Source organism: Copadichromis virginalis, linkage group LG15 (genome assembly GCF_057382275.1).
Source record: "Copadichromis virginalis isolate Kocher_CV1m ecotype Utaka linkage group LG15, C_Virginalis_male_GT1.1, whole genome shotgun sequence".
NCBI classification, from domain to species: Eukaryota; Metazoa; Chordata; class Actinopteri; order Cichliformes; family Cichlidae; genus Copadichromis; species Copadichromis virginalis.
In genome coordinates, this window is record NC_140632.1 from 25,927,879 (window position 1) to 25,951,198 (window position 23,320).

Here is a 23,320-nt window from a genome sequence, read left to right on the forward strand (position 1 = left end):
CTCGTCAGTTTCAGGGCTGCAGGACACATTTGAATGTGACTGGTGAGAAGCATTTGAAGCTCCTTTTTTGTAAATCTGCATCAGGTCAAGTTGCACTCCACCCACTCTAGAGCGAAGTGGAAGGCTCTTTGTTCCCGCTGATGCTTTTCTGTTGCTCGGACTGAAAAATGACAGCAAATAAGTTGAAAATGGTTCAGAGAGCAAATGAATCATAAAATGTGGAGTTTTCATCCAAGAAAAACAGGATTCATGTTCAGAATATGAAAAAGTCGGAATGCACTATGCTGAAAATTTCCTTCTTCGTCTGCTTTTCCAGGGAGACCTTTAGAGGTGAAGGTGGAGGAGGAAGAGGAGGAAGGTGGAGACTTCGTCACGTTGTCCCGGTGGTTCTGCTGTGGATGACCCTGCACAGACACGGTAGGACTCGATGGTTTTAACTCTGCCTGAATGGGAAAATCCAGGACAAATAGATCTTACTTTTATTTATTCACTGAAGCAGGAAAGCCGTGCTGCCCTCACAGCTGTCACACTGACAGGAAAAAAAAATCACACATATTCTAATAAATAAACCTTCAACCCCTAAACCGCGAGCAGGAATAAAACCGTAATCATCTGAATACTGAAGACACTCCAACTGCAGTGTGTGTTCAGGCAGTAGTTGGAGTTACTGGGTTACTTCCTGATGACATGTTTTTAGTGATGTTTGCTGTGTTATTGGGCAGCGTGGATATTTTGAAGAGTTCACCACTGCAGCCACAGCAGCACCCACATGGAGAACATGACAAATACGTTCACTCGCACTTTAAAACACAAGGAAAACGCCTGCAGGTCACCTCTGCAGGAGAGGCTCAGGAACAGGCATCAGTGTTCTCAGTTACAGAGCGATGCCGTCTGATGACAAAACACGAAACCATCATGAAAATTGAATTTATTTGTTTGTGTATGTGAATGCAAACATCACCTCTTTGAGTTACGGTCAGCTCGACTTTGGAGCTAACATACGAGGAAGTGTAAAAATCATCGGGTCCATCTGAGAGTTGAGCTGCAGTCCTTGGTGCGAGGGGCAAAACGACCCAGAAGGCTGTATTTTTCTTTTTACTATTTGAAAGTAGAAAACCTCACAGCGTGAACACAGATACAATATATAAAACTTCATGCTTGTGTCAACCTGGGAAAAGAAAGAAAAAGGTAGGGGGAAGGATTAGATCCAGGATTTTGATAAACACAGAGCTAGTGCAGGGAGGATGGGCTTCATGTCACGATGTTGGTTTCAGGTACAGAATGAATTAACAGTAAACAAACCTTTATTCAGGTGACCCAATAGTCCAAAGGGGCTGTGGATACACTAGGCATGAACAGGCACACCAGCAACCTGAGGCTTTAAAGCAGGGGTGGGGAACTCCAGGCCTCAAGGGCCAGTGTCCTGCAGGTTTTAGATATTACCCTGGGTCAACACACCTGAAATAAATGATTTGTTCATTACCAGGCCTCATTACTTTGGTTGTGTCCGAATTCAGGGGAAGGATGCTTAAAATGCCATATTTGGAGGCAATGACGTCACAGCAACGCGACAAAGGCTGTCCGAATTCAAAGAGTACTCAAAATGTGGCGACAAATGCGTCTTACTTTTCCACAAATTTTAAGGATGGGTCCGATGTATCCTTCGTGTCCTACCATATCCCAGGATTCATTGCTGGTCATAGAGGAGATTTGTTTCTGATAACGACGGGGGTCGAAGCGGGAGCAGAAAACACTTTCAAATGTAAGTATATGAAAATCTGGTTGTACAAAAGTTAAATTGTTATAGCGGTCGTGTTGTTAAGCTTTGGGCATCTGCATAGACTTTTTTTTTTTTTAATTTTATTTAAATAACCGTAAACCAGCTTGTATGGTGGGTCCCGCAGTTTTTCATGTATTGCCGCTTACATACAGCTAATTTAGATTTTTTTTAAATTGGTGACATGTTATGGGGAACAAAGACCAAACGACTTAATTTATTAAAATGAGGAGAAAACGATCACCTCTTCACTGGGGTGAAGAATTGGGCCGCTATGGCGTGGAGGTACAAGAATAAATCAATTTACACATCATATTCATATGAATACGGTCCTATTAACCCTCATGCTGTCCTATTACCCCACAGCAGCGGTCCCCAACCTTTTTTGCGCCACAGACTGGTTTATGTCAGACACGGAGCCTTTAAGGTGTCGCGGATAAATACAACCACATAAAATGGTCCAACCAAGACAAAAACTGTGGTATCTTGTAAATATAATAATAAACGTGAATGTACTGTGTAATTGTGTAACTTTATTAGCAGCGTTCTCCTGAAAATGCAGAGGCTGAGGAGAGGAGAGCAGGGAGAGGATGGACAGACTGTTTTCACTTCTAGAAAGATTAGTTCCAAAATGAGTTATGCATTAAGAAATTAATTTATTTGGATATATTTGTTACATTGTTATATGTGTTGCATTAGTGTAGAGGTTTTATGTTATTAATAAATTAATTAATTAAAACAGTAATTGTCACTGAACTCAATTTGATTTACAGGTATTTGTAACATGTATGAACATAATGCTAACTTTGAACAATAGTACTTGGATATTTATTTGATAGCAATAAAGTAAATAACAAAAAGCTTTAAACAAGAATTAAACAACAGTTTTAAAGATGAAAAAACAATATTTTCAGTTGTTCACACAGGATTAATCTGAGTGACCTGTTCCTGGACGGTTTCTTTCACAACTGTAATAGATTACAGGAAGTCTCTGGCAGTGTTGCTGAATCTGCCCGAGCAAGATCAGACATGGATGGGGTGCTGCAACTGAGACCCGCAGTTTGTCTTTTCTGGTCTGCGAGTGGAGAATCACACAGGGTGGTCTGCAAAGAGAGCTTTAGGATGCTTCCTCCCACTGTCCACTGCATTGTCCATCCACAGGGTTTGCAGGCTGGCTCACTCGTGGCTGCCACACCACTAAGATGTTTTCAAAAATATGCAAGCAGGAGATGGTGGATGCTAAATTATTAGTATAATACTTGTAACTCTGTAGCAGACAACAGTTTGATAAAGTGCTATGTAAAAGAAACCAAAGATTAGATTCTATAAGTTTCAAAGACCTTTGGTTTATATATTTTATACAATACAGTACATGTGTATGAATGACTGGTGTTGTGCCAAAAAATGATAGTCTGCCAAAAACTGATTGCTCGTATTTAAACTGCTATGAATAACATGTTGGTCTATAATACGTGAAACACATGTCAAATGTATCCCTCGTGAATGATATCAAGTCACCTTGAGCCACAAACAACATTCCTGTAACAAGGTAGAAGCTGCAATCAGTTGTTGGCAGACTTTTAAATATCCTTTATTTATCCAGTTCAAAAAAAAATGTTGACATTGAAAATTTTTTTTTTATGAGTAATCTGGTCAAGTGGACAGCAGACAGCGCAACAAATATATCAACAGCTCTGTAAACATACTTTAAGTGGACAAAAAAGATCAGATTGGTTATAATGTCGGTACAATAACACAGAGTTATAAAGACACTTGAAAAACAGGTCATTTTTAAATTATATAACCGCTTTGTGAACCCTGTTCACCGAAGTCTATTTACCAACATACATAAAGATATTACACACGGAAACATTGGAAATCAGTTTTGGCAGGCACTTTTTGGCACAACACCGGCAATGATTCAATTATCCATGTAATTAGCTGAGTAATTCCTAAATGTGTGTAGATTAAAGGAAATTATTTTACCTGCATATGTTTGTCTCTGTTGAGCCTAAGCTACAAAACGTGCCGGCGACGACGATAAGGTTTTTCTAGCTCCTCGAGAATTACAAATGTACAAAAAAAACGGAGCGACATTTCTGGGTCCATTTTAAAGTTTTCGAGTTGTGGCGCTAGTGACCATAAAAACACGGAAGTAAGGGCAGACTTGAAGGCTAAAAGGCTGTCCACAGCCCATCTGTTTTGTTGCATACTCATTGTTTGTTCAATAAAGTTTCTATGGAGAAAAAAGGGGGCTGTCCACAGCTGCTCACTTCCTGACTACCTGTCCATCTAAGGACACTACCTTGTGACGTAGGTAGGTAGTGTCCTTATGAGCATCCTTCCCCTAAATTCGGACACAGCATTCAAGACATGTTGAGGAGTAATTTAGCCATTTAAATCAGCTGTGTTGGATCAAACGCACATCTAAAACCTCCAGGCCCTTGAGGCCTGGAGTTCCCCATCGCTGCTTTAAAGCATACAGGAGGCAATAAGGGAACAGGAAACACAGCTGAAAGTAATCATAGATAATGAAATAAAACTGGTAAATCATAACAAGAAAACAGCAAACACACAGAAAAGGAGAAACTAAAGCTCAAGGAATCAAAATGAAGCTGCACCTACAGATTATTTCAATCTCATTATGTTCATCAGTAGCACGTCGCTGCAACCATAGAGAACCTCCCTGAGACCGAAACCGCTGCTGAAACACGAAAGTGTGGCAGTGAAGACTGTTTGATGTCATTAAGGTGCTCACAGGTGTAGAACACAAACATGGATCTTTGTGTGTGTTTTGACCACCCTTCCTCCAGTTGACACCGGAATCATTCAGTGTTTGTGGAGGACTTCCTGAATGCTCGCAGCTGTGAGGGCAACGCAGCACAAAATTCTTCCTCTGACACAGCAAAACGATAAAAGGCCCTCAGCAGCCGTCAGAGCGACTGCACAATGATTAAATGTCAGAGTTTCAGAGCGGAGTAAAGTCTGCTTTCACTCTCAGTCTCATTTTGTTCACTCGTTGAATCTTTGGAGTGAACATGAATGTGAAGTTTTTCCTTGATTAAAGCTGCTCGCTCTGTGATAATTGCTTTAATTACAATGAATCTGTGCTTCTAATGACATGAAATCATCCATTAAATGTCATTTTCAGTTGTTTGTGTGATTATTTTAATTAAACATGGGGCTTGCTTGCATTTCCTTTCCCTGTGAAAATGCCTTTTATTGTGAAAGGCTCGTGGACATGACCGTTTTGTGTTTCTTTGCTTTGTTCATGTTCTCTTTGTGTTCAGCTGCTGTTGGGAAAAGACGCTGCGTTTTTGAGGGAGTGCTCATGCTCTACGTTCCTCTGAATAAAGAAATGAGCCACGTGTAAAAGATTCTTTCGAAGCTTAAACTATGGGAAAACCGGCATTCCCAGGGATGCAGCGTTTTCATCTGACAGCAGTGATCTTTCATTTTGTCTCTTCTTCTCCCCGAGTTTCCATCGTTTGCGTCCCGCTTCATCCCACTTTGTTTTTTCATATTTTCCATGTCTGTGTTGGAGCATGCCTCCTCTTCTTCATGCTTCCATTAACGAGAACCACCCGCCATGTTCCTGAAGCCTGCAGTCAGATATCTTTTCCATCTGGTTTATTTTTTATTCCGTGGAGAGCATGTCAGCAGCGATCATGCTCTGATGCTTTCATTCATTCATTCCCATGAGGTCAGAAATTCATCCTCTCACATCCATGCATGTCTTTCTGTCGCAGGCATCACTCTAACACCTACAGACGTCTTTTTGTTTTTTACTTTAACCTACCCAATGTTTGTGAGTGGTGTGAGGGAGGTTTGGTTCCTGGAATCAGTTTCACGTTCGATTTGGAGCCAAATTAGACAACACTGGGCCAGAAACCTGTTCTGAAGCCTAACGGAGTTTAAAAAGTTTCGTTTTATAGATTAAAGCCGCTGTGTTTAATGATGTGTGTTTAGTGATTAGTTTGGTTATTTTTCCATGGTTTTATGGTTCTGTTTAAAAACAGAGGAGAGCTCTGGAAAGGTTTTTTTTGGTGTTTTGTACTCTGATTCAATCCTCTGTTTGTCAACACTTTCCTGTAATCCAGTTATGTTTTCCTCTGATTGTTCAGCTTTTGGCCAATGAACTAATCAAACATTTGTTGGTTGTTTGCTTCGTTTGTATCTTTCTGGTTACTTCATTTGTTCAGAGGATCAGTTTGATTGAAACTTGGTTTGTTAGTGTATTTTCTTTTTCTCCTCACTGTATGGCTTTTTTCAGAGCTTGTGTCTGAATGAAGGTGTAGTGGGTGGTGCCCACAGACTCATCTGTGCAGGTTTGGGCTCTGTCAGCCCGACTCTGCTGTTTTTATTATTTTTATTTTATTTCCATTGGAAATGTTGACAGAAGGTTACCTCAGCAGAAATGAAAGTTGTTTATGTTCATCAGTGTGGCTTGCATTAGAGCACTGTACCTGGACGTAGTTCTATAACGGCGTGTAAACTGAGTTGAGAGAAAGGATTTTCTTTGTTTTTCTACAGCATTAAATTACATGGATTAATTTTCATTTAAAGAGATATTTCATGTTCACGAGTCAAAATAAGCACAAATGGCCGCAACCGCTGGGTCTCCTCAGAAACGTGCACCCAGTACAGACTGCATACAGTCATTGCAAGCTTATTATCAAGGGTTTGACAAACATGCACGCTCAAACTACTCTGACAGCGCCGGCTCTGGGTGCCAGTGGCATCGGATGGGACCAAAGTTTGGCCAAATTCTTGCACGGCAGCCGTGGGAAAAGTGGGGCATCCACAGACTTTTGGCCATGTGAGTGTTTTTCTTAGATTTCAGTGTTCAAGGAGAAATGCAGGAGTGGAGGACCGAGAGCAGGGAACTGCTGGCTGTCCATGTTTTCCATGTTTCTGCCAATAACACTCATTAAACTGAAAAATTCAAACTCCAAGTGAGAGAGAGACAGAGGGACGGATGATCGAGAGAGAAAAGCGAGGGGCGAGCAAGAGGAAAGAGGTGAAGGGGGGGGGGGGAGAGAGTACGTTTAATGCATTTTCCATACCTCATCAGCAGCTGCAAGCCAAACCGCGAGGTTCACACACACTCGTAAAGTTCCCAGCAGTCCTAAACCACAGCACACACACACATGTGCACAGGGGTTAGCGGTGGTCGCTGTTCTTCTGGTGACAAACACATAACCGACATGTGTGTGCTGCTGCTGACCGGCTGATAAACTGCAGCTCTGAACCAATCACACAGGAAGCTGTAAATATTAGAGAACGAGCGAGGGGGAGAGAGAGAGAGAGAGAGAGAGACCTTTGGTCTGACAGCAGCGTGGGGCCTTCTCCTCTCTGACACGTCAGTCCGTTAAGGGTCACATGCCAATCTGTTTAAAGTTGCTGTGCCCTCCAAACACAAGCTAACGCTGTAGCTGTGGGTCTGGTGAGGTTCCAGTAAATGTATTCTGCTGTTTGTTCTGAAGCTCTGAAGTTTCCACACACTCAGCAGAGCGCAAGTCTTCCGAGTGCTGCACCACAGTACAACTATTGTTGCAGAACCAAAGTATTGCACTGACTGAAAATGATGCAACGTATCAGCTTCACGGAGCAACTCCCATCAGGACGTTGCTCTTACCAATTATCTCCCCATTTCTTACTGATAAACACGAAGCCTGAGTGAAATGCACAGGCTGACAGACAGTGCTGAGTTGTTTTTATCTGATGACGTGAACATGGGGCTTTATCGAGATGGAACCAGAAGCTGTAGAAATGTGCTTTCTGTCACTTGCCAAAACTAAAAGCAGCACGCCTTCCTAGCTGCTCAGCTCGGTCACTGACCTGACAGCGGAGCATCTACACTCGACCTTACAAACACAACTCTGACTGTGATTCCAGTTCCCAGATCTCACAGTATGACCACAACGTTTGACAACATAATGCTCAGACTTCCTGAGTTGCTGGTGATTTGTTTCAAACCATCCATTTTCTACTGCCTGTCTGGATTTGAGTTGTGGGGGCAGCCATCTAAGATAAGCACTTATCCTGAAATCTTCCTCCAGCTTATCTGGGGGAGCACGGTCATTTCCAGTCTTGCAGAGAGATGGAATCTGTCCAGCGAGTCCCGCGTCTGCTCCCAGCATGACATGCCTGAATCACCTAAACTGATTCCTAAACTATCCATCCATCCATCCATCCATCCATCCATCCATTTATTGTATTTTGCTTATCCAATTCAGGGATGTGGAGGGCTGGAGCCCATACCGTAGGGCGAGAGGCGTACACCCTGGACAGGTCGCCAGGCTGCTGCAAGGCTAACACACAGAGACAGACAACCTTTCATACTCACGAAATAAAATCCAGTTTTTAAAAAAAAAAATCTGGTCCTGTTTTAATGATTAGTCAGCAAAATATGTAAAAAACTTGTTCTTTGAAGTGAGGAGTGTGCTCTGATATTGGAGCTTTCATCTTAAAAAAAAGAGTTTCAAGTCTCATGAAGTCCAAAAAGTTTTTCAAAATATGATTAATTAATAGTTCATTTCCCACAAACATGCCTTTTGTTTCTTCTGTTTTCTTTTTCTTAACGTTTCCGTGCGTTCCAGCATCCTGCTGGCATCTGAACAACGTTTAAAATCTTTTCCACCCTGACCAGAATTTCTTTTTCCTTCCTGCCGCTGACTCGCTGTGATTAGTTTTTGTCCCGTCTGGGCTCGGAACGTTATCAGGGATCAGCAGCCGCAAATTGTTAATGTCACCCTCCACCAACACTGCTAATTAATCATAATTATGGTGTACTGAATTTTTTAGACAGTAAGGAAATGATTTCAAGCCTGGGCGCCTAATGGCTGCCTACTGCTTCACAGTGTGAATGGATTAAATGCAGAGAGGAATTTCCCCACGGGGGATCAATTAAGTATACATTATTATTATTAAATTTCGGTGTGTGGTTTTAAGGAATCGATGCAACGCAGCCGATGAGACGTGAGAAGGAGCAGCTGAGGTTGTGCACACATCTTGCTGTGTTCTTCATAATACACATAATCACAGAAAAGATTATTAGACATGAAAGACACGAAGTAGCGTTTGTGTTAAAAGAAGATTTTTAACTGCTCAGAAATCGCGTTTAAATAAGATCCTCCGGTCCTCCTCGGTTAAGTCGTTCCTCTGGAGGCAGCGAGAGGCCGGGGAAGGGTCGTTCCTACATATTTCATAATATGATGTGGGTGTGTGGTTGTGGGACGGTCCAGATTTTATCAGCCAGCTTGGCGTCCTCCCCTCATCCCTCAGTTTTTATCTCTACCTTCACTTTTTTTCTGTTTTCTCTTCTGCACATGTAACTAAGTACATTTACTTTACACCTTTTGTGCTGTACATATTTATTTCACGGTTACAGTAACCAGTTAACCAGTGTAAAATATGATGCTTGGTTATACTATAAAATAAGAAATCTGACCAGAAAATGAACAAATGAACGGTGTTTCGCTTCCAGCTTAACTTGACGTGACAAGTTGTTGTTTTTCCTCTTTGATCTGTTTTTAATCGTCAGTTTGAGGCTGTTTATTGGACACTCTTCTCACTCTTTTCCAATAATAATCAGAGGAAATAATGAGCATAATAGTGGGCTGATACATTACTGAGCAAAATTACATCCGCCCCTTCTAATCTTCATTACAGATCTTTAAAGGTTCCAGCAGAATGTGCACCGTTAACATGAAACTACTGAAAATGCATCATTCAAACTCAAAAGGTGCTGATTATGAAATTGACTGAGTACTGCAAAATAAAGATATTTCTAAGTATTTTTATCCAGCAGCACAGACGATGCCACACTTTTTTTTAAAGAGTTACTGTGTTGCTGTGAAGCCTTTCAGTTTGCAGAGAGTCCAGCAAGTTTGTTCCATATAACACGAGCATCGGTAAAAGAAAAGCCAGTTTTATGCCATGAAAATATCTGTTTCACATCCGTTTGTTCATCTTAGAAAACCCAAATGTATTCTGTTGATAGTTTTCAGTTTCAGTCTGATTGGTTGGCATGAGACTCTCTGATTGATGGTTTTTGGTGGGAGTTGAGATGAGGTGTTCAGCAGCTGGCTGTTTCCCCACCTTCACGGGAGCATATCCATATATATCTCCTACTGAGCATGCTTCATATGATTGTTTTGGTTTTCTTTGTATCACTGTAGGGTCTTTCCCGTATAATATGAAGGGCTTTGATGTGACTGTTGTGATTTGGTGCTAAATAACTAATAGTGAAATGAACTGAATTGTTGCTGTGTGGTGCTATTTACTGTTTCAAACCAGAGACATGTTCCAAATGTCCTGTGCTGTAAACTTTAGCGGTATGTATTTTCTTCAGTCGTGTGAATAAGCTCTTACTTTGTGTTCGTCTCTGCTTTAAAAGCAGCTGGGCAGAGATGAAGGTTTACTTGAGCCCAGTTACAAAACCTGGACGATGATGTCACTTTTGGCCTTCAATTTTCTTGTTGAGCGCAAACAAGGCGATACTCTGTCCTCTCTCCTGTTTTACACATCATCCCTTCTTCAGTCAGCTCTACCTTCCCCCCCAACTCTCGGATGCCAGTCTTGATTATCTCCCAGTGAAAGACAAGAGGATGATGTGAGGGAGGAGCAGGAACACCTGGGAGAGTGATTCAGTATTCACCTGCAGAAAGAGAAAACGTGGGGGGAAAAAAAAAGTAAAATTCCTCTTTCACTATGTAATTATTGCGCTTCGGGCGAGCTTATCTGTGCTCATTTCAGTGCTTCAGGTGTGTGCCGTTCATGTTTGAAGCTGGAAGAGAGCAGCTGTCGATGGATTGAAATCCGGGGTCTGAGCTAGCCACCCTGTTTGCATCTTTTGAAAGACCCTGATAGGTTGTCCAAATTATGGAAAATATTAGGCATCATGTAAGTGCAGTCATTGTGTAACTAGTCCAGCTGAATAATTGACTTTTCTCACAGCAAAGTGGAAACAAAGGGTTTTCTATGGAGCTCATATACCGTGTCAAACTGAAACAGACATACTGTGTTGACTCAATATTGTCTGAAATATCTCTGTATGCAGTGTCAATATTTTCCTCTTTGGAAGAGGCAGCTCCTGGGCGAGGTGTTCTGAGCATGTCCGATCCCAGACACACCGGAGAGATTATGTCTGTCAGCTGGCTGTCAGCTGGTGAAACCAGCATATCTGAGTCTCCTGTAAACAATTTTTCTATGGGGACGAGATCATTAAAGAACTATATTTTATGTGTGTGGAAATGCTCAGAGTCAAATTAGTTAGAGCTGTAAATCATCATTTCTTGGAGGAGAGGCAAGTCTGTTTCTGACCGATGATTGGCCAACAAATGTTTCTTTCTGTAATTGCCATGTTTGTTGTTGTGTTTCAACCGCAGGACCTTCCCTCAGATTACAGAAATTCTTATAAGGATCTCAGTTCCTGTGCAAGAATTTAAACTGTAGAATGAGGCAATAAATTCACTTCTGATAAGGTCTGTTTATTCCTGGAAAAATACCTGATTAAGGTGTAAAATTATCAGCAGTTTCAGGAACTCCTGATCAAGGGGAACGTCACGGTTGTGATATATCAGTTCTTGGAAGTAAATCTGTTTGGATGTGGGTCAGTGAGTGAGGATTAGTGTTGGAGGTTGGCTCAAACAAAACATAATAAAACATAATAATTAGTGCTGCACTTCACTAAGTCTGCAGTTAAGGACTGTACACATTTTACTGTAGTAAAATGTGTCTGAACATCAGGACCAGCGCTGTAACTCTATCGTCTGATGTTCTGAATGAAGTCACCAAGAACCTGAGTAACAAATTAATATCTGAATATTACAGGCCAAGAATGGTTTTACTCTCAAAAAGATGGAAACAAGCTCTCTGTTTTTATTCTCTACATCATCACCGCTTATGAAGAAAGACCGCTTCAACATTTCCTGCCAGTAATCCTGTCTCTTTGTCTGTTCGATGACATCTGCCTGTAAGTACGGGTGTCTGGTACAGCTTTGCATTATGAGATGGTCTTGTAATGACTAGTTCCTTTCAAGCGCACCCAAGGCTTGATTGGGTTTCTCTTTTGTAGTCGGATCTTAAAAAGTCTTAGATTGTAATCAAAAAAAACACTTCAAGTTCTAAAACTGAACCCATGCTGGAAAAACCTGTGACCTGTTGAGCATTTATCAAAGTTTTGTCTCTAAAAAGCTACATCTGAAGTGTTCGCTGAGGGAAGCGACTTCAATTTCAAACCTTTTTGAAGTTTTGTCCCGTGTGTAATTTGAAGAACTTCTCACAGATTCTTAAAGTGAGTTTAATTTTCACAAAGCATGATTCAGATTCCTCTATACTGCAGACTGATACTGACCACAAAGGCATTCTTACATTTCATCCAGCATGGTAGGCTGTTGTGCCTTCATTTGGAAGAAGTGTGCACGGTGTTTGGACTGAACTGTGTTCAATTTGTAGGTGGGAAAGGAGGAAAGCAATGGAGCGATAACAGTGAATGCCTGAAGAAGAAGGAAGGAGTAGAGAGGAATGCGAATGAAAGAATGTGAGAGAAATGCTAGAAAGGACAGAGAGGTGAAAAGAGAGAAGGGCAGGTTGATGGAAGCCAAATCATCTATAGGATTATTTTCAGGAGAAAGGCTGAAAGGGGCAGAGGGGGCTTTTATTTTTAGTGTATTTGTGATACCGGAGAATTTAAGATGAAGTTTGGCTAAGCTCCTTGGGTCACAATGAAATACCAGGTGTGCACTGATATCTTGTTGATAACAGAAATGATGCCAGAAAGTTCCTATTTCAAAAATCCTCTCTGACCTTTCCTCATTCTGTCATTTTCTAAGATCTTGGGGGTTAAGGAAAGGTCTCTCATATCTGTTATCAGAGTGGGCAGGTTTTAATACTGAGGACATGGTTAGTTGGCACCACTGGTGCATTAACAAATTTGCAAAATTAGTTTTTAAATAAGCTCTTCTCTTCGACGCAGAGATGCTGTACCAAACTCACTACAGACTCACACCAGCAGCTCTGAGTAAGCCCGATAAGAAAGACTGAAAAGGCTCCTTCAGTTGCTTGTTGTATTTCATCATTGGTCCTGATTGTAAAGGTGCAACAAACAGAAGTTTATCTTTATCTTTCACAACGACAGCAGTTTATCAGCCACGTTAGCCAACATCAGCTATCTCTGGTGGTATCTGCTGTGTCAGCATGCTCATTACGGATTCTGGATTTTAACACCATGTGATCACGCACAGTATTTCAGAGCCCACACAGTGGTGTTTTGGTTATGTTCAAACCCACTGGTCAGCCTTTAAATAGTAAATGTGAGTCTCTGTGCTACTGTATTACTGTGATAGACTGAATAGGATACTAGTGATTGAGCACCGAATCGTTATTGACCTCGTTCACATACTGCAGATGACGACCTAGCATGAGTGGACTGATATCAGGTCAGAGAAGGTGCTGAACATGCAACAAGAGCTAAAGTCTATGATGTAAATTATGATCAGGCTGACTAACCACTGATACTATGAGCACACCAGAAATGTTGTGAATACAGCATCATTAATGAACAGTTATTACAGTTTGATGTGGTTTGTCTTGAATTCTCATTATACTATTATCTCAGAGAGTATTAGGAAGTCCTCGGCTGTGTGCAGCTCTTCTTTAACTTTTTAAGGACAGTTTAACAGTCCTGCTTGTGGAAGATAATGAAAGATTCACTTCACTTAGAACTTACAGTGAATAAGAGTGAAGCAGAGCACACAATGGTTTTATGACCCATCGTTCTGTAACTATTAAATTAGAATTTCATTGACTGGAATAGACTTGAGGTGTTTCTACACACACTTAAGTATTATTATTATAGTGGACAGAAAAGCCACAGCCAAGTATGAGGAAATATATGAATTTTAGTTGAGCCACCATCTTATAATTCACTTCATGTAATGCAGACTTTGGCAGAGGCTGAAAGCTGCCACTGCTGTGATGTTGTCATGCTGGACGGAGGCCAGCAACTTGAATAGAACCCAAGCGCAAACACACAGGGCGGAGGCAAGAGAGCATTTTAACACAATTTATTGGTGAATATATAATATATGTGAAAACACAAGGACGTGGCATCTGTGGTGTGGAAATGTAGCCGTGGAACTATTAGCGTGGCATGAACGTGAGGACAACTAGATCTAGGCAGGTAAGTATTGGTCACACTGGGGAGAGAGGAGAGTGGAGTTAGAGCTGGGTTAAAGTGGATTACCAGAGAGGGTAAGTATAACAGTTTTTCCAGCTTACTTGCAGGAGGTGGAGGTGTGGTATTGAGGGAGAGGTGAGGGATTTCCTCGGAGTTTGAAAAAGGTGAAATAGCTGACCTGGGGTTCGTTGGATCCAAAGTGGTGAGTGAGCAGGAGGGCAGGCAGGTGAGGTTTGGAGATATTTCCCAGTGAGGTGGAAAGAAGCTGAGATCCAAGTGGTGAGCAGCAGTCGACACTGGAGAAAAGGTCCTGAAGCACAAGAAACAGCGCGAGTAAATCTACTTGAGAATAGCAGCATGAATGTGAGAGCCGGTTACCAACATCAGGTAACTGACGAACTGGCAGGGAGGAGATGACAGCGCAGGGCTTAAATCCCCTTTGGCCTGATTGCCCCAATTAGCTCCAGATGCGTGAAGCTGAGGAAGTCCTGCCCACGGGCGGAGCCAAGGGTGCTCTGGCACTGATGGAAATTCCCAGCTGCTCACCCAGACCATGACAGATGTAGAGGTCGGCTGGATGTCTTTCTTCAGAAAACTTAAAACTTCAGAAAATATAAATTTCTTTCATTTTATGCCTTTATTTAACAGAGACAGTGACAGAGGGATGATGAATATCAGGAAACCAGGACGTTTGTGCCAGAGCTGTTCCTCTTTTACCCTAAACAAGATTTGGAGTTGCTGTAGGTTTGCAGGCTGTGGATGTTCTTGTTCCTTGTTTTACAAAGTGTCCCCAAATGTTCTCTCCTGGTGTTGCAATAGTCACCACAGTTTAGGAAACAGGCGTTCTCCTGTTGGATATTTGTCTTCTGACATGAGCTTAACTTTATCAGTAGGTGAACCTTTTCTTTCTAAAACCTAACCAAGTGTTTGTGGAGGCAAACAAATACTCCAAGTTTGTGAAGGTGATAACTGGTGAAAGAGGCAATGTAGGATTTTGAAATTTGTACCATTGGTGCAGCTACTAAATATCTTGCACGGCTTTGAATTTCAGTGACCTAGATGTCAAGGTCAAGGTCAGAGGTCAGGTTTTCTGAAAGTCTGGTGAATGCCTACTACTGCCTTCTACTCGGAGGCTGAGGGAAGTCATGGGGAGCCTCCAATATTTTTACATCCTTTCGCAAATAAAGGCCTCGTCTGCCTGTTGGAGCGACTGTGCAGTCATTCTAAAAGGCAGTGATTTAAAGGAGATGTTAAAAAGTGTCAGTATGTGATGAGTTGGGCGTTATACTCAACAAACTGAGCCCTCACAAAAGCCGTCACCAGCGCTTACAAAGTTAATAAGTAACTGCATCCACACACCCCCACCCAACCCCACACCTCACCCCACACCCCTCCGTGCTGCCTCTCCATAATTAAAATGTTGTAAATCTGTCTTGAGTGAGTAAAATGCACTCTTCTACACTTCTTCATTGTTGCATCTTTTTAAAAAATCCACTCTGGCAGAACTGCAGCAAAGCCAGCCTCCCGTCTCCCACACTAGCTCCCAGACAAAGGCCTTTTGTTTTCGGCTCCATCAGATGGGCTAAACGAACAGTGCTCTGGGTTGTAGCTCTGACAGAGAAGCGTACCCACATGTCGGGCTTCCCGTCAGGACTGGTTTCAGTATTCTGTGTGGGAACTGCTGCAGGAAACAACATCTTCTAGATGTCGACTTTGTTTCATCTAAAAATTTCTCCGAGCACAATGTGGCAGGCTTTGGTCAGTAGCTGGAAGACGTCTCTCAACGTAAATGTAGACACACAGCAAAGTAGACACATGTATTGCCAAACATAACACTGTGTAATTCTAATATTCAGTCGACCTAAAAGTATGTAGACAGTAAAAAAATGTATTGTCTTTATTGTCAGGCTTGTTAACCCTCTCTGGACTGCTCTGTTTCAAAGAGGGATGAACTCGTGTGGCCATACCTCAGCTAATCGTGACCCAACAACCCAGGATGTGTGTTGCTTCCCTTTGTCATTTGTAAATCGTACGATCATTTCTTCCTCTTAACCATCAAACAGAAGTATTTAAACACGATGCATGCAAAATGTTCAGGCATGACCTCGTTCAAAAAACGGAATCCTGCATGAACTACAAACTTGGGCATCTCCTCTGCAAATAAATCTAAATAAGCAGGAAGTCTGTGACCTTTCTGATAATCTACCATGAAAGAGAATCTTGGACATTAGCAGCAGTTTGTGAAGACACACCTGTACTGTGGAAGAAGTGAGTAAAAATATTTCTGAGGATTAATTACATAAATGTTCCTCAGTCAGTGATTCCAGTGGAACAGCGTGTTGAGCTGGAATCTGGGCTCAAATTGTGTAAAGTCTGTAGTTATGAAAAATGAAGAGTGTTGGGAAAAGGCAAGCCTCTGACACACACACACACAAACACACACACAGCCAGTAATTAGCAGCTCAGCATACACTTGCTGCGGGTCATTAGCCTCGGCCCTGCAGCCTGGTTGCGTGGATGCTGGTAATTAAAGCGACGTGTTGTTTGTATGTTGTTTGTCACATGCTTTTTTTTGGCTGTCAGGAAACTCAGGAGGGTGAATTAGCAGGAGTGAATGAAGGTGTGAAGCACACACACACACACACACACACACACACACACACACACACACAGAGTGGAAACACTAAAACTGTGTGTGTGTTGCGTCATCTGTACTCTGTACAAACAGGCTGTTTACAGTCTCACTGAAATAAAGAAATATGTAATACTTGAGTTAACTGAATGCTTTTTAGCCTCGTTTATGTGTGCGTGTGTGTGTGTGTGTCTCTGTGTGTGCTTTGTTCAGTCAGTTGAACTGCTGCTGAAGCTGATGTTTCAGCCTGCCGGTACAGCAGTCCTGCATGTCTATCTCCTCTCTGGAGCAGAGCACAAACACACTGTGCACCGGTTGTTTGTGTCCTGTTCCTGATGCAAATATATTAAGTATTTATTCAATCTAAAGGATGAGAGGTGGAGTTTTAAATTGACTTCTACTTCATCAGCTTTCTGCCTCTAACGAGCTGAATACGAGTCCTCTCTGCCAAACAGGGACAGAAGCCTCCCCAAAGACATGAGAAGGTTCATTATGACCTTTTATCTTTAACAGGAAACACAGCGACACACACACACACACACACATGTTTCCTGTCTATTCTCTGCAGTTCTCCTTTACCCACCAGTCCCTTTTCATTCTTGCCCTCTTTTTTTAATTACTTCCTTTCCTGTCACTTCTCTTCTATTTGTTGCCCTTTTGTCACGTTTTTTTTTTTTTTGGCATATTTTCAATCTCCCCACCTTTCTTTCCTTCACATGCTGTCCCTGCTGTCCTTTCCTTTGATTATTTTTAATATTTTTTGTCTCCATTTATTTACGTACACCCCTGAGACATTCCTTCGTCCTTTCCTTTCCTTATTTTCTCTTATCTACTTTCTCCAAACGATTTCCTTTATCCAACGTCTCTGACCATCCGTCATTTCCTCTTTCTCCTTTTTTCTGTCCTCTGTGCTTCCCCTTCTCTGTTCTTTCATTTTTCCTCCTCTCTCCTCTTCCTGTTCTTGTCTTCGTCCTGATCAGAAGATGCTTCCTTTTTGCTTCCTTCTGTTTTTCTTATTTCCTCTCATCTCCTTGGGATGACCCAGAACATGGCTCACTGTCAGCTCTCGGCTTATAGGTAAAAATGAATAAACTATTTTATTCAGTCCCAATTTTTATTCTGTCAGCAGAATCTGCTGATAATTTGTGTCTCCGTCACATTTCCTGTAAATAAATCCCGTTTTCATTCTGTTTGGCTTGGCTTTGATTCTCTTGCTTTAATCCAATTGATACACACAGGGTGAAATTTATAGCAGTCCACAGAGAAACACTCAATGCTGCCAGGATCATAAAATATTAACCTTTCAAATTAATTCTGTAGTGGTGAAATCATCCACCTCTCAATGTGTGACAAGCTGCTGCCAAAACCAACCACCCATCTAAATGTAAATGCGTACAGCTGTGCCACTGCTAATCCTCCGCTCATTACACACGTTCCTAATGATTCCTCCGTTAACTGCGACAGAAATTTAAGGAGACATTAGCAGGAAATAGACTGCTCCTGTCCACTCTCTCTCCCTGACTCACATCATTAGTTAACAGTCGAGCTGCAGAGCGTCCTCTTCATCATGAACGAGGGGGAGGCTGTAAAGTTTTCCTCCTGCTCTGATTATCAGCAGTGAAGGTGACTTGGAGCCAGCAAGGAGGCATTAATGTGCTACCGCTGAAATAACAGTCAGCAGATCACACCTCTAACGGAGAGACCCGAAGATCGTTTGTTTTATTACATCGCTAAACACAAGCAGAAGGAGACAAGGGGGCAAGAAGTGGACTGACCAGATTAAAGCAAGGAGACAGGAGATGATTCGATGAACAGAGGGGAAGAAACTGGAGGGAGCAAGGAAAGGAAAAGGGACAGTAAAGAAGAGAAAAAGGGGAAAGGAAACAAGAAATAAAGAAAGGATGAAACAGGAGGAAAGATGTCATAGAAAGCAGAGGAAGAGAAATAAGGTAAAATGAGAAAAATAGAGGAAAGCATACAAGAAGAGGTGAAAAAGGAGTCAGGAGGAAACAGGGGAAACTGATGGAAAGGATGGAAGAAGAGAAGAAGTGAAGAAACAAGAAGGAAAACAAGTGAAAGTTGAATAAGAAACAATAACGAGAGAGGAAGCATGGTAAAGTCAAGAAGAGGAAACCGAAGAAGAGAAAGGGAAACAAGAAAAGTAAAAAGATGAAAAGGAAAAGGGAAGATGGATGGACTGGAGAAAAAAGGAAAGAGTAGAAGGGAGAATAAGACAGAGGGGGGTGAAAAGAAATTAGGAAACAAGAGGAGAAGAAAAGAGGAAAAAGAGAAGTAAGAACAGCAAAGACGAACAGGAAGAAGAACGCTGCGCAGTGAAGTGTGTCACTTCTCGGCCCCTCCCACCCTGAAGTCATTGTATCACTCTAGCAGATTATTGTGAAACAAATCTCTCCTCATTTCCCACATTTGCTTATCAGCACAGTCATATTTGCATGGGTGGACTTCCTGTCTGCTGTTCTGCTTTTTTTCCTGTTTGGCAAATACACCCACACCCACCACTAAACACACACACACACACGCACACGCACACACACACACGTCAGGGTTTATCAGCTGCATGGAGCTGCCAGAGAAATGTCATCACATTAATAAGAGGCAAGCAGAGAAAAGAGAAAGAGTTTAGGTTTGATTGATTCAGCTGGTGAGAAGTTCGGCCATCCGGGAGGGGCTCAGAGTAGAGCAGCTGCTGCTCCACATCGAAAGGAGCCAGCTGAGGTGGTTCGGGCATCTGACAAGGATGCCCCCTGGGCGCCTCCTGGGTGAGGTGTTCCAGGCATGTCCCACCGGGAGGAGGCCCCGGGGCAGACCCAGGACACGCTGGAGAGATTATATCTCTCGGCTGGCCTGGGAACGCCTTGGTATTCCCCCGGATAAGCTGGAGGAGGTGGCTGGGGAGAGGGAGGTCTGGGCCTCTTTGCTTAGGCTGCTGCCCCCGCGACCCGGCCCCGGACAAAGCGGATGAAAATGGATGGATGGATGGATGATCCAGCTGCTGAGGTTGTCCCAGGGTGTCTGATTCAGAGCCGTGTGAATCTGTTTACCTACAAAGGTGTGACTGTGTACGTACACACCGGCTGACACTGAGGCCTATTGTCCCACCTCAGCCAACAGAAATGTTCCAAATACAGTTTTTGAATATTAAGGCTGTACCTGTAAAGTCATTTCACACTTACAACACAACTTCTTGACGGAAGTGCCAGACGCAAACGGCCGACACAGTAAAAGGATGAAAAAAACACCATGTCATTAGATTATGCAGCACAATTAAAAAAATAAAACAGTTTAAAAGAAGATCTGTGTCTAGAGTACATTTTATATTAACATAATGGAGAAAAATACAATTAGCACATTTCCTCAAATAAAAACCACCGGGCCTCGGATAATGGAGGGGTGTGTGGTCGACACAGCAACACAGCTTTTTACAGGCACTTTTAAAAGTAACCCCAACGCCTGCAAATATTTCACAATAAAAGCCCAACATGAAAACAATCCAGTCTTTAAGTGATGACGTGATGAATCCTGCTTCTGGGCCCGAAGTACTCTGAATTTAATAAGGCTGATGTGTTTTTTACATGTTTTAACCTCCTAGGACAGGGGTGTCTAACTCAAATACACAGTGGGCCAAAATTCAAAATGGAACATTAATATTTGTTGAAAAAAAAAAATCTTCCTCCAGATATAGGAATGAATCTTTTCTTATGGACTCAAACAAGTTTAGCTGAAAAACTGAATATGGAACAAGCAAAGCTTAATACTAAACAATATATATATTAGCTGTATAATACCAGTAGGCCAGCTCTAATAGTAATTTGGTATGGCTTCGGGCCAGAGTTTGACACCTATGTCCTAGGACCTGGCGTCCACATATGTGGACATCACATTTTGGGTTATTTAGACCAAAATACTCAATTTTGCTTTACAAGGGCCTGATATCCACTTATGAGGACATTATACTGCTACTGTTCTATCAAAATTTTAAACAAATATCCTCATCCTCTTGTTTTTCTTATAACAAATAAATAAATCTGGTAATTCTTTGTTTTTATGTTCTTGGGCCCCAATATGCCCAAATATCAAAGAGAAATTAAAAATGCATGCTGTGGAAAGGTTTGGGTCTTAGGAGGTTAATGCTTTGTATCTTGTTCTATTTTATCTCAACAAGGCAATGATCACTGTAGGCTTCTCTCAGTTTTTATTACCGCTAATCATTTTAAAGCTCAGTTTTTAAACCCGTACAATGTAACTACAGCCCAGCCCATGCAGCAGTATATCAATGACTAACCTCGTATTGTGGATGGATTATCTCAGTTGTTCTCCTGACTGAAGTTTGGTTTGTTTACAGCATCCTGCCATGCGATTGCATTTGTCACTAACCATCGGGAACCCTCACGTTAACTTTTATCGAGTGGAAAAAAGCCCTCCGTTCGATAGCGTTCGTCGTCCAAGTTCACTATTTATATTGTGCTACAAAGCTGTGATCACATGGCACATCATTATATACCAGCTAGCCCAACTTCAGTAACCCTACAAACATCAATGCTGTTTACTTTCCCATCTTCATTTATGTTGGAAGTGATAACAGAGCTGTACATTTTAATTTGTTTCATAAATCCCTCAGTCAGAACATGGTATATTATATTTAGATGGAAGCTAGCGAGCTGACTCCCTGCTAACTTCTAACTCAGTTAAACTTCATAAATTCTGTTTTCATGGATGCCTGGATGTTAAACTTAATTGTTACTCCTGGTAAAGCAGCCACACTGATCATTTTATTACAGATGAAAGAATTTAGATAGTTTTTCAACTCAGTAATGCTGCAGTGTTCGTTTAATTTAGGGACCTGCAGCGGAGTTTGGGCCCAGACATGGCTAATGACGTCAGACTTAAAGACCGGATAAGAATGGTTTCTTTTTTCTTTTAATTTCATGGATGTGGTGAAGGAGGACATGCAGAGGATTGGGATGTGTTGGGATCCCTTCACCCCAACCGGTCACAGCAGATTCCGGCATTCTGGTTCTGGCAGAACCTGAGTCTGGGTTCTGCCAGAGTTTACTTCCTGTTAAAAGGGAGTTTTTCCTTCCCACTGCTGCCAAGTGCTTGCCCTAAGGGGTCATTTGATTGTTGGGTTTTTTCTGTGTTGTTGTAGGGTCTTAACCTTACATTATAAAGTGCCTTGAGGAGACTGCTGTTGTAATTTGGTGTTCAAAGCTCATTTGCTGGTGTTGTGTTTTATTCATGTTCATGTTAGCTAAGCACAGACCTTCTCAAAGTGTGGGGCCCGCCCCCTAGGGGAGGCGCAGAGCCATGGCAGGGGGGGCGCAGTATGAAAAGAGGGGAAAAAAAACAAAACGCTTGGACACTGCTACCATGGGGCGCCCACGGACACGCAAAGCAGGAGATGAAGCATGGCTGAATATGTTTCCAAACCAACTTCATTCTAAGCCAAAGACTAGAAAATATGGTGAAGCATATCTTCCCTTTGGCTTCACCTGCACAAGTGCCAAGGTAGGTCTCCCCTGCAGAATTGGTTTTACCTTGTTGGGAGCACGCACTGGGCTCTTCAAATCACGGACAAACGGTATCCCACATTCTTGATTGAAAGGAGTTTTAAAAAATTATCAGTTTTCGGTGATTCGAAACGCCGTTTACGTGTGGAAGAAACAGTTGCGTTTTCAAAAATACCCGTGTAGGTGTGGACGTAGCGTAAAAGAGTTAGTGGTTTATTTTATTATTTATTTACTACCTGCAGATTACTTGTATTTGCTTAACTGTTTACTAAATGTTTGAGGTGTGAAATAAACCGCAATGGAGCAAAATGGGGGGGCGAACATTATTCTTGTAAAACAAAGGGGGGGGGGCTAGCAAAAAAAAGTTTGGGAACCACTGGCTTAGCAGAGCAGTGACACCATGAGTGCAGCAGGCAGCTGTGTTAATTAATTGAGGCCCCTCCTCTGTGTTAAAATAATGACCCATCTGGGGAATTTCAGGCCACCTTGCCCATCTTCTTCCACACACCACAGAACTAACAGCCTGATGATATAAATTTAACGAGACAATCAGGACAAGGTCGGATTTAATAATTCTTTTGAATTTGATTGGCCCACTGTGCCTAGACCAGGCAATAGACACATGACAGTCAACTTTGAACTAGCCAATAGGTGGAGGCTTGACACCTGAAAGGTAAAAAGAACACAAAAGCAAAGCCACATCTCTTGGCACGTAACAGTGGACTACTGAATTTCCTCTTAAATACCAGAGTATCTGTATTTAAGATGTTGCCCATGTGTTCAGCTGCTAGTGGGGGGAGGGGCTGTGTGTCAGATGGAGGAGACAAAGATGGCTATGTTGTTGAAAATGAATGAAATGAAAAGCATCTAATTTGATAGTAATCTTTATTGGTACCCAAATATCACTCTCTTTTAACAAAACCCTATCTGGCAAAAACCAAAGTACTGTCATGTTTTCAGAAATTTAGTACTGAAAGGTAATGTAAATATTGGTTTTGGTGACATCCCTGATTATACTCGTGCTATAGTTTTTTTTTTGTTTTTTTTTTAGTAATACTATTTAGTAAAGTGAAAACATGGTGTAACATCTTGAGATATCAGCTAGTTTTGTGGCTTTCTGCTGCCTCCTAACTCTGCTCAAGCCCTGTTTCACGGACGCCTGGATGTTAAAGAGACCAGCCTCACTGACTGTTTTATTG

General features: G+C 42.0%; 1 protein-coding gene across 2 annotated transcripts in view; it reads left to right on the top strand.

Moving 5' to 3' along the window:
- Positions 1–23,320, top strand: part of adgrg6 (adhesion G protein-coupled receptor G6) — a 101,561-nt gene that overhangs the window by 7,593 nt on the left and 70,648 nt on the right. For both annotated transcript variants that reach the window (XM_085432697.1, XM_085432696.1), the window contains exon 2: positions 317–417. In XM_085432697.1, the coding sequence (XP_085288823.1) occupies positions 317–417 (101 nt within the window). The remainder of the gene's footprint in view (positions 1–316; positions 418–23,320) is intronic.